The sequence below is a fragment of the Salvia miltiorrhiza genome, chromosome 5 (genome assembly GCF_028751815.1).
Source record: "Salvia miltiorrhiza cultivar Shanhuang (shh) chromosome 5, IMPLAD_Smil_shh, whole genome shotgun sequence".
Taxonomy (NCBI): Eukaryota; Viridiplantae; Streptophyta; class Magnoliopsida; order Lamiales; family Lamiaceae; genus Salvia; species Salvia miltiorrhiza.
Window position 1 is genome coordinate 47,185,694 of NC_080391.1, and position 12,397 is coordinate 47,198,090.

The 12,397-nt window shown below is 36.9% G+C and overlaps 1 protein-coding gene across 1 annotated transcript; it reads left to right on the forward strand.

Moving 5' to 3' along the window:
- The first annotated feature begins 178 nt into the window (after positions 1 to 178).
- LOC131024605 (uncharacterized) lies at positions 179 to 991 on the forward strand. Its single transcript, XM_057954115.1, has 2 exons — positions 179 to 285; positions 604 to 991. The coding sequence occupies exons 1-2, from the start codon at positions 199 to 201 to the stop codon at positions 925 to 927; spliced, it is 411 nt and encodes a 136-aa protein (XP_057810098.1). The 5' UTR covers positions 179 to 198; the 3' UTR covers positions 928 to 991.
- The last annotated feature ends 11,406 nt before the right edge of the window (positions 992 to 12,397 follow it).

Genomic DNA, 12,397 nt, shown 5'->3' on the forward strand with positions numbered 1-12,397 from the left:
ATCTGAACCTGATGGACCGGGCACCGGGATTGTCAAACATAAGGGTGGGTCAAAATCTGTTGAGGTTATCGCTCAAGAGTTGGTGAGTACCTAAAGTTAATATCATTATTATTATTATTATTATCATTGTTATATTATTTAACGTATATCAATGTTTATTTATATCTTCATAAACAGGTTGCGGCGAAGGGAGTCCCAATGTCGAGTGTGATATATGACTCTTTTCGAGCTTTACACGTGAAGAAAGATGGGACTTACACCGATAAGAAGTCTGAAAGAATCGATGTAAGTTATTTAAATGTGCATTCTTACTCTTGCTTTAATTAGCAAGACCGTTTAAAGAGGATATGCATCTGTGTCAAGAGAGAAAACCTTACTGACTGCCTGCAAATATATATGCATACATATTTATTAGGAGGATACCCATTTGAATTGAATGATGATACACTTAGGCAGGCAAGACTTCAATCATTTAAGTGTAGCTTATGAAATTTGTTGGTTGTAGGTTGGTTGGAAACAATTAGAGATAATGGTAGAGATATGATTGGCATTATTTTTTAATATATATTTTAATATGTTTTATACAATATTTTTATCAATTAGGTGGAGGTACAAGAAATTGCTGCAGAGATGGGCCAATCTCATCCCGATACGCCCGTGGATATGAACAAGATTTATCTAGATGTCTTGGGAGGCGGTTTAGATAAAAAGCAAAGATTGTTGGGCACAGATAGCCTCGCATCGACCTTGAAGACCGGTATATCGGGAGAGAGTAGTACTTCAGCTGTGTCCGACATCGACAAAGAGCAGTATGCCACTCGCCTAGGAGATGTAGCTTCAAGCGGAGCGAGAAAGAACATCTCAATTAGAGGAACAAGTCAAAGTTGCAATGGAGATTATCATGTAGTTGCAAGGGCAATCAAGTAGCGTCACTAGCCATCCAAATCCACCATCACATGTTCCATGATCATACATGTGTTTTGATTTTGATATCGACTATCTCTAGGTGTTTGGTTTTGAAGTACTTGTTAGAGATGTGATTTCTAAACTATTTTTGTGGTTTATGACTACTATTTTCTAGTTGTTTGGTTTTAAAATACTTGTTAGATATGTGACTTCTAAACTATTTTGGTTTATGACTTTGATATATATTGACTATTTTGGGATAATGAGTATGTGTGTTAGATGTTGAAATAATATTAATTGTTCCTAGTTCTGCTTGAAATAGAGTATATAACAGGTTGTAACTAGGTAAACAAAAATTAAAATAAAAAATTCAAATTTTTAGCAACTTAGCTATGGATTAGCTACGGATTTTTCTGTAGCTAAATCCAAATAGCTGGTGAAAAAACTCTGATCGCCGGATTGGTCTAGTGGCGGACCAGCTACGGACTTTTCCGTAGCTAAATCCGTTGGTGACCGTTAGGCGACGATTACGGCGACACACTCCGGCGAGGGATATTTCCGTAGCTAACCTTAGCGAGGGATCGGATTTCCATAGCTAATATTTAGCGACGAGCGATATACCATCGGACTACGTCTTCGATCCGTAGGTAAAACTATTTAGCTACGAAATTAGTGTTTTTAGCTACGGAAATTTCCGTAGCTATTTTTGTTAGGTCCTGAGGGTCTCGAATAGGTGTATGGGGGGGGAGAATACACCTATAGGCTATTTTTGACTTAATCTACTGACCTCAATCAGAGGGATCTCAGTCAGAGATCAAAACGAAACTTTGCACGCAAACAAGGACTCTTGTTTTACTGAAATCAATTTTGACCAACATGGTTGACGACTGATACTGAAAGCTCTTCAGTAATGAGTTATCAGTTAAGTTACTGGAACTTAACTGATCCAAGTAAGGGCTTCAGTCGTGTTTGCAAAGATAGAGATGATATCACTCTTCCTTACTATCAGAGGATAGTTCAGTCAGATTGATATCATACGCAGCGAAAATTAAACTTAGTTTCGTAATAGCCTCGGTGGAGCAGATTATTGGATTAAGGTTTCTCTTTGCTGTTAGTCAGTGTTCAGTTTTATCAATAGAAAAGCACAAGTAAGAATGTAAAACTGAAACTGTAAATAACACAGAGACTTTTACGTGGTTCGGAAAAACCCTTTCCTACATCCACGGCTGGTTGATCAGACCAACAATCCACTCCGCAAGTGCTTTACTGGTGCACTGCAAACCGTACCCGTGTGCTTGCCTGGTGCACACAACCGTAAACTGAAGAAAACCCTTCTTCAGCACCCACACACCTCGCGTAGGATTTCCCTGCTAAGCACACCTCGTGCTCAGACTTTTCACTCATAGTTCAGAGTACCTTCCTGAACTCCGAACCACTCAAACACTCTTATGGGGGGGAGGTTTGAACGAGTGCCAACTATACTTACAAATAACAAGTTCTTTGAAGCAAGTTTGACCTTTGGCTTCTGGGTAAACAGATATATGCCTAGGGTCTAAGAGAATGTATGTAATCAGCAGTGACTGATTTTGGCTTTGGAATTCTCTTATTCGATTCAAGCTTTGGGGCGGTTAAGCTTTAGGCTGAGTAGCAATTTCGGCAGAGCTTCAGCTTATGTCGTTGAATCGGTGAAGGTTGAAGTGATCCTCGAGCGCTATTTGTAGGAGAACTCTTGAATAGATCCGTTGGCGTAAATCGTCCTCAAGATTTCTTCCGTTGGAGAGCAATTCGAATTTGGGCTGAGGCTTCAATCTTCGAGGTTCCTTGTCTGTGTGGAAACGGCTCTCTTTGATGGACAGGAGATGTGACATCTCTGAAAAGTAACCACCAGATAGGAATGACCTCTGCAGAGATAAGATATTCTGAGATCTCTGCATTTAATGCGGCTGTACTTGTGCGTACGTGGCTTCCTCTGAACGTTGGAAGATCAGTCCTAGGAGGAATGTTCAACTGATACTTGACTTTAGTATCAGTCCTTTGCGCGCATTAAATAATCAGTCTTCAACTGATTCTTCAACTGATACTTCAGTTGGTATCTGCAGTCTTCAGTCTTAAGTCTTTGTTCTTCAGTCTTCAGTCTTCGACACCGCAACTAAACTAGAAACGAACTCTAACACTTGAGTTCAAAACGATTCTAGTCTATTACATATAAGTCCTATGAATTTTGGTATCATCAAAACAAGGGTTAGGACATTCCACAAGGTTCCCAACAATTTTCAACGAATTTTGTAGTGGAAGAAGTTATGCTCGATTACAGTGGCAAAATTAATTTTTGTTCTCTTTCATTTATCTCTAACGTCCAATATCACATTTTTTTTCATTTTTTTTTTCGTTTATTGGTAAAAAATAAGTAGATGTCATATTTTTTTCTTTCAAAAAAATTATATGATTGTTATTATAATTATTTTAAATTTAAGGAGAAGAAAAAATATACTCCCTCCGTCCCGCTCCAAATGTCTCATTTATTTTGGGCACAAAAATTAAGAAATGTGCATAAAGTAGATAAAGTGGGTATAAAGTAGATAAAGTGGGTTGTTGGAAATTGTTTAAATAGAAAAAAGGAAATGAGACATTTGGAGTGGGACAACCCAAAATAGAAAATGAGACATTTGGAGTGGGACGAAGTGAGTATCAATTTTAATATGAATTTGTAAATAAAAAATTAGTTATACTCCATCTTAATATTAGAATTTAAAATATTATATATATATATATATATTTATATATATATATATATATTTAATTTTATGTATGAATTATTTATATAAACATGTTTGTTATTATATGTGACGACTCGACTTATCGAGGGGCCGACGTGGACTGTGAATGCTTTAACTAAACTAGGTTAATTAGCGAAAATAATTAATCTTTATAACTTTGCTAAAAACTTGGTTAATTAGCAAAAATTAATTAACCGATACTCGGATCGATTGCTCAAAAGAATCTGGTTTGACACTGAGTATGAAGACTTCGGTCAAGTCTGGGAAGTTCATTGTAAAAGTAATTGAGTGCCCGAAAGCAACTCAATTGTTCAATTTGTTTAAGCAAGTAAACATGTTCTTAATTGTCACGCATGACATAACCAAAATAAATGAGCTTGTTTAATGAGTTCTGGGGAAAAAGACTTTGTCAAGGGAATTCTCGACCTTCTTATATTGCTCTAAACCGTCACCACCTCTTGCCCTCCACTATGCCCGATTCCTTCAATCTGCAAAAGATTTTAAAACTTTGGTGTGCACTCAGTGAAGTTAATGCCCATTTTCTTTAAAACTTGTTTTAAGAGTTTTCCTTGCTTAGTGAAATGCATGTCTGCCAGAAGATATAACAACACTTTATAAAAACAGTTACTATAAATTTCAAAATACTTGTGAGCTGAAGGCTGAAGCTCCTTTAACTTTGTGCACCTTTCTCGTTTGATGTTACTTGCTGGGTGCTAGGTATGGGAGACCCAGTCGAATCAAATCTCATACCTAAATTTAGGGCTGGGAATCGGGTCAGGATCGGGTACCCTATCCAAAAAAATCAGGTACCCGACCCCAAATAAGGTCAGAAACCAATACCCGATCACGAACCCGATTTCTTAATCGGGTACCCTAATACCCGACTCGGGTACCCGAGTCGTGTATTCGGGTACCCTAAATTACCCGGCCAAAATGATAATTTTCGAAGTCAAACTGTGAATTCGGGTAAATCGGGTATTAGGGTACTCGAATTACCCGATTTGACTTAATAGGGTATTCAGGTACCCTAATACCCGATTTTTAAAAATAAAATAAAAAATATAGCCTCTATTTTCAGCCCTTGCCCTATATAATTGTGTACATTTTCAGTTTCCTGTATTAACAAGTAATATATAACAACAAATCCTTTGACGATATTTTATATTTCAATTTGTATTCGGTGATACACCATTTTCTATTCCTTTACGGAGGAAATTCAAACATTTTGAATTGAGTCTACTGTTTGAATTCTTTTTTCTTTTCTACAACAATATTTTCATTCATATTTTTTTTAATTTGCACACCAAATAAATTCATATATCTCATGTCATATCTTAATTAATTTCTAAGTTGTTTATTTTTTAAATCGCATCCCATTTCATATTTATTGTAAATATTACAATATGAACAATTTAACATTTGAACAAAACACACGCATCTATTGTAAATATTACAAACATACATACACACCACAATTAAGAATACTCATAACACACCACCATATTCTTCCATTTTCTGGAATTTAAGCCCATAAAAACACATATATATTCTCATATACACATTATTTACGTAAATCATGGCAAATTCGTAATAAATCGGGTTAATTGCACCAAATATCACCAACTTTGCCCAAATTTCATTTTTCCCATAATTTTAAAAAATTCCATTTTTTATCACAGATTGAATTAGTCGTTCAATTTTCCCACGATTTTTAGCTCCGATGACCGGAAAATTGACGTGGCACTGATGTGAATTTAAAATTTACACATAATATTGATATGAAATATATATTAATTTAAAATTACTCAAATAACAAAATCACATAAAAAAAGCCCTAATATCAATTAGAAAAACATCACTCACGCTGTCTCCTTCTTCACCAAAATCCGCTGCACGCCACCATCTTTTCTCCACGCCGCGGCGACGTCGCCAGTCGCCGCCCCAACCGCTGCACGCTTCCCCTCTTCTCTCCACGCCGCAGCGTCGCCAGTCGCCACCCCAATCGCTGCACGCCACCCCTTTTCTCCACGTCGCCAGTCGCCAGTCGCCGCCCCAACTGCTGCACGCCACCCCTCTTCTCTCCACGCTGCGGCGTTGTCAGTCGCCGCCCCAACCGCTGCACGCTTCCCCTCTTCTCTCCACGTCGTGGCGTCGCCAGTCGCCGCCCAATCGCTGCACGCCACCCCTTTTCTCCACGCCGCGGCATCGCCAGTCGCCGCCCCAACTGCTGCACACCACCCCTCATCTCTACGGCAAGACCACCGCGCCTTTGATCGAGAACCGCTCGAAGAAGAGAGCCAGGTTTTGAAATTGCTTTATGTGATATACCTTTTTTTTGCTGATTTTGAAATACGAGAAATCTGGAACACTAATTGGAATTTCATCTTGTTGTCTACCGTCTCTTTTCATGTCGGTTTTATTCAAAATAAGCACATATAGAGGGAAATATGTATTATGATTTGTACTTGGTATGATTAAAGTGGATTATTTGGTTGGGAAATATGTATTATGATCTGTATTTTTCAGTTTCTAACATATATTCTGTTATCATCTCTATGAGTGAGAATAAGTGATAGCATAGAGGAGATAAAATCGTGAGATTGCAGTGCCTTTAAAGTAGGCTTAAAGTATGTCATTTTCTTATTCTTGTAACTGTTGTAAAGTGTTGATGCTTGAAGGAGCATAGCGTTTGATACTCGTGTGTGTGTGTGTGATTCTGGGAAGAATTTTAACAGGCTTTAAATTCTGAAATTTATTGGTGCGTTTGAGCTGTTCTACAAACCTCGTGTCTTTGTGTCTTTTAGTTGATTTTCTTATTCATGTTTTGTGTATGTTATGTGTTCGATCTTTTTCTTATGATTTCCTTAAAGTTTTGTAATTTGTCATTGCAGTGACATGTTTGGAATATACTTGCATCATGGTGGTAAGTTTATGAAATTAGGAAAATCTACTTGCTGCTATGTTGGGGGTGAGGTTGTTGTTTTATCAGGGTTTGATCCTGACAAGTTTGGTTACTTAGATTTAGAGGATGAAGTCTTCAAGTTAGGGTATAAAAGTTGGGGTTCTTTGGAATTTAAGGTACCTAAAACACATGATTTCCACCCTGTTATTGATGATAAAGATGTTATGTTTTTTATGCAATATTTGTCACCTCAATGTAAGTTCTTAGAGATCTTTGTCGATGAGGGTAACAAGGAGGTGTATTTTGAAGAGGATGACATAGATGCACCTGTGAAGGGGAATGAGAAAGCTCTTGAGGAGGGTACCAAGTCTGTTAAGGGGAAAGAGAAAGCTCTTGATGAGGGTAAAGACTCTAAAATGGGGAAGGAGAAACTTGTAGATGAGGGAATCTGTGATAGTGATTCTGAAGATGCCGATTATGAGTTAGAGGAGGAAGTTATGTATGAGACAGAAGATAGCTTTGGTGATAGTGAGCTGGGGTCAGATGATGATGAGTATAAGGAAGCAAGGGTGAATAGAAGATTGAGTCTTGATGTTATTGATGATGTAGAGTGGAATAAGTTTGCTGAGCCAACGCTTATAGATGAAATAGATGAAGAAGGCAGACTTGAAGGTGAGGGGGGGCGAATTCAGATTATGTAGACAGTGCAGAAGACGTGTGCTCTGACTCCACTGATGAGGAGACCGATGGTGTTAGGAAGAGGAAGCCTAAGCTTATTTATGATCCCAAATGTGATCATAAAGAGATGGAATTGAAGTTAGGCACGCGATTCCTCAATGGATATCAATGTAGATAAGCACTAAGAACATGGGCATTGATAACACTCATGTTTTCATGGTTTTTAGTGTTCTTATGATGTTAATTTTATAGGAAATTGAGTGTTGGATGATTGTTTTGTGCTTAAATTGTTTTATCTTGTGAAATATGTTACTTTCTCGTACTTTGATGAATTTTACAGAAATATGGAGTTCGAATTTGGACTGTTGATCTTAATGAAAGTTGTAGTTCGTCTCGATACGAGTTCGTAGGCGCAAACGGTTCGCAAATCCGAGTTCGGACGAGGAAGATATGGCCGAAACAAGAAAGTTGCGCACAACAGTGAATAGTGCCCGACGGGAATTTCCGAATTTTCGGGATTTTTCGGGATTTTCGGATTTTATCAGTATTTTCGAGCTCTACACTGTATTTATCTCCTGTGCCTATATATAGGTCCTTTTCCTGACCTAATAGACACATATTTTCACATCTCTTTACCTCTTTTCATATTTTTCAGTTTTAGACTTAGGATTTTAATGCTTTCATAGATTAGATTTCTTTTCCTGCAAGATTCAAGATTCAAGCTGTTCATCCAAAATTTCTTCCGGGTTTTATCTATTTTATTTATTTCACTTGATTTCTTTTATTTATGCTTTTATTTTATTTTATGATGTCCAGCTAGTTCTTTCATCTGAACCTAGGGTTTGTATATAGCTGATTAGTTATGTGTGTATGATTTATTGATATCAATTTGCCCTCCAACTTGTGATTCATGATTCCTGGTGCTTAATTTCTTGTGAATTATTTGGCCAATAATTTACATGTCTAGTTGTTCGATTTGAAGACTTGAATGCGATAATTGTTCAGCCGATTCAGGAATGCATGTTATAGTAGTAGCCTTGACACTTGAATGGGATAGGTGAAACTATAGGGAGCTATTCTTTGTGTACGCTTGGGAGTTAATTTATTCCTTGGAGTCTTGAATGTTAAGGGGGGTAAATTAATCTACTTTCATAGGTGTTCGTTAGAGAAGCTTGTGAATAGTTCGGTGATCTCTCATCAGGGTTGGATTAAATTGGTAATTGAATCAATAGATTAAATGCATGTAATTAATTAGTAAATGTACATCCCTAGGGTCAGAATCTTTTAATATTTGATTTATTTATCATTGTTTTTCTGCTGTTTAGATTTTATCTTATTAAGTTGAGTATTTGATTCATCGTCTTATTTGCTTTGCCTGTCTACTGTCAGTGTCTGTTTAGGGAATAGTTAGAGTAATTTCGTTTATCAGTCCATGTGGATACGATACTCGGTTACCAATTTTTGCTACAATTGCACCGTGTTAGTTGCGGTATTTTGTTGCTAATAAATTAGTGATCAACTTTTTGGCGCCGTTGCCGGGGACTGTGTAGAATTTACTTTAATATTTCTGACTAGACTTAGGCATTATTTCAGGCTTTTATTTTATTTTTTATTTTTTTCATGGCTCCTGCTGTTTGAACTGATGTGTCCCTCAGAGTGTAGGCGTATAGTGGAAGATCTAGAAAGACTGCTCGAAGAATCGGACAGGCTTGCACAACATCAGTCTTTTTCAAAGCTGCAGGATGCGGAGGAGAAAGATGAGGAGATTGAGAAAATAGCAGCTGATGAGCCCCCTACTCCAAAGGAGGATTTTAGCATCCCTCCTATTTTTGTTGCTATAGAGCTTGTTTCTATTCCTGCTCCTCCCAGACCCGAGTACAAGCTTGTTGCTCCATTCACCTGCTACTTGGCCAAGCCAAATACTGATGAAAAGAGGACCAAATTCATGGAGATCTCTTTGAAGCAGGATGATCCCGATAACTTTATTGTTGCTTGTGCGATTGGTTGGCTTACCTTTTCAGAGGTGTTATGGGATTTAAAAGTTTATCTTCTTTTGATGCCTCTCATTGCTTTCCACCGTGTGGGGATAGGATGAGCCATGAGGTATCGTCGAGCTCTAGACGTTAAATTAAGCACTTGTTGGGAGTGCAGTGTTGAGCTTGGAAGATGCGGGAACTCGCGCCTTGTTCATACCACCACCATGGAGCATGTGTTTCTGTGAGTAGTGACACACATATCATCATCCCTCCAAACTTATTTTCTAACTTATGTTCTGTAATAAGTTTGGGGGAGGGGGTGAGAGTAGATATGTGTATCACTTTTATTACTTTTGTTAGCTTTATTGTTTTATCTTGCTTGGTTGGTGGTGTGTGATTGTTAGCTCCATTAGATTTCTGGTAAGATGCCAATGATGATTTCTGTGAAAAAAATTTGGAGTTTGATTTTCTTTGATGATTTGAGCATAATTGGAACTAAGTTGCATAATTCTAGAGTGATTTTGACCTTGACTTTTAGACGTTGAATAAACCTGTGAGATTTTGAGCCATAGCTGTTTATCATACACAGTTTATTCTTTGTTGTGAGTTTTATCATGCATGTGGTGATCTTCTAGAACTTGTCATGATTTCTGTGTCGAGGTTGCTGTTGTGCCCAGGATTATGAGATGATTTTAGGCCATCTTTTGTTAGCCACAATTTTTTCCAAACACTATCCTTGAAAAAAAAAAATTATCCTTTGTTACCCTCTTTGAGCCTATTTAGCTTTTATTCTTTAGCCGGATGATAGGGGGTGATGAAGTATATGAGGATCTTTGTGTGGTGAATATCATAGTGGTTCATGAAAAAGAAGGGATGATATTATGATACTATTTACTCTTATGAGCTCTAGAAAAGTTGTGAAAAGAAAAGAGAAAAAAAATTGTCGAGGAAGAAAAAAAAAAGAAAAAAGAAAAAAAAAAGAAAAAAAAAAGTGTGAAGTCGAGTGTACTTTGAGATATTTGTTAGAAAATCGATTTTTTGCTTGTTGGAAATAAATGGAGAGCATAAAAGAGTGTTTAGTTCTGTTTTGTGATGATTAAATCCCTTGAGTTGTGTTGATTATGGTGATATAGTTGGGTGGAAGATGGAATTTATTCCATACTTGCTTTGTGAAGTTATAAGGTTGGTGTTCTTAATTTATTTGAGTCACTTAGCCTATATTTCCCTACCTTAACCAATGTCCCTACATTATAACCCAAAGAAAAAGACCTTTCTGATCTTAGTCCTGGAACACTTTTAGCGATGGAGATTGTAGACGATTGGCAAGCCTATGGTAAGAGATCTGCATTGCATTGAATTCGATGAGAGCATACACGTCCTATATATTCCATCAAATTGAGAGTTGAGTGATACACATACCTTGTGAGATTCAATTGTTTGGAATGTCAAGGTTGATTTTGCTATAAGTTGTGTTTATTGGTGATTTTTGTGCTTAATTATTGAGGATTTGAGAATTCTATCATTCTTATTCTTACGGAGGCATCGATGAGCTAGATTTCTTACCCATTCGTGATATTGATTGTGTTCTTCTCATTATTCGAGGACGAACAATGGCTTAAGTTTGGGGGAGTTGATAACACTCATGTTTTCATGGTTTTTAGTGTTCTTATGATGTTAATTTTATAGGAAATTGAGTGTTGGATGATTGTTTTGTGCTTAAATTGTTTTATCTTGTGAAATATGTTACTTTCTCGTACTTTGATGAATTTTACAGAAATATGGAGTTCGAATTTGGACTGTTGATCTTAATGAAAGTTGTAGTTCGTCTCGATACGAGTTCGTAGGCGCAAACGGTTCGCAAATCCGAGTTCGGACGAGGAAGATATGGCCGAAACAAGAAAGTTGCGCACAACAGTGAATAGTGCCCGACGGGAATTTCCGAATTTTCGGGATTTTTCGGGATTTTCGGATTTTATCAGTATTTTCGAGCTCTACACTGTATTTATCTCCTGTGCCTATATATAGGTCCTTTTCCTGACCTAATAGACACATATTTTCACATCTCTTTACCTCTTTTCATATTTTTCAGTTTTAGACTTAGGATTTTAATGCTTTCATAGATTAGATTTCTTTTCCTGCAAGATTCAAGATTCAAGCTGTTCATCCAAAATTTCTTCCGGGTTTTATCTATTTTATTTATTTCACTTGATTTCTTTTATTTATGCTTTTATTTTATTTTATGATGTCCAGCTAGTTCTTTCATCTGAACCTAGGGTTTGTATATAGCTGATTAGTTATGTGTGTATGATTTATTGATATCAATTTGCCCTCCAACTTGTGATTCATGATTCCTGGTGCTTAATTTCTTGTGAATTATTTGGCCAATAATTTACATGTCTAGTTGTTCGATTTGAAGACTTGAATGCGATAATTGTTCAGCCGATTCAGGAATGCATGTTATAGTAGTAGCCTTGACACTTGAATGGGATAGGTGAAACTATAGGGAGCTATTCTTTGTGTACGCTTGGGAGTTAATTTATTCCTTGGAGTCTTGAATGTGAAGGGGGTAAATTAATCTACTTTCATAGGTGTTCGTTAGAGAAGCTTGTGAATAGTTCGGTGATCTCTCATCAGGGTTGGATTAAATTGGTAATTGAATCAATAGATTAAATGCATGTAATTAATTAGTAAATGTACATCCCTAGGGTCAGAATCTTTTAATATTTGATTTATTTATCATTGTTTTTCTGCTGTTTAGATTTTATCTTATTAAGTTGAGTATTTGATTCATCGTCTTATTTGCTTTGCCTGTCTACTGTCAGTGTCTGTTTAGGGAATAGTTAGAGTAATTTCGTTTATCAGTCCATGTGGATACGATACTCGGTTACCAATTTTTGCTACAATTGCACCGTGTTAGTTGCGGTATTTTGTTGCTAATAAATTAGTGATCAATCTATAAAGGGTATCCTATTCACTTTAAGAGGTGTAGCAAAAACCAAATTGAGGCATCTTGTCAACCTCCATGTAAATGGAGGTGTTATGGGAGCATTGTGAAAGAACGCCTCACTTTTGCAATCAAAAGGATAGTTGAGCCACATAGTTGTTCTTTTGCAATTAAGAACAAACTTGCCAACTATAAGTGGATTTCTAAAGAGTAC

Excerpts from the sequence above, each read along its gene's own strand:
- LOC131024605 (XM_057954115.1), top strand. The coding sequence starts at position 199 with ATGTCGAGTGTGATATATGACTCTTTTCGAGCTTTACACGTGAAGAAA. Across the intron at positions 286-603 it reads AGAAGTCTGAAAGAATCGAT|GTGGAGGTACAAGAAATTGC; the intron begins GTAAGTTATTTA and ends TTTATCAATTAG.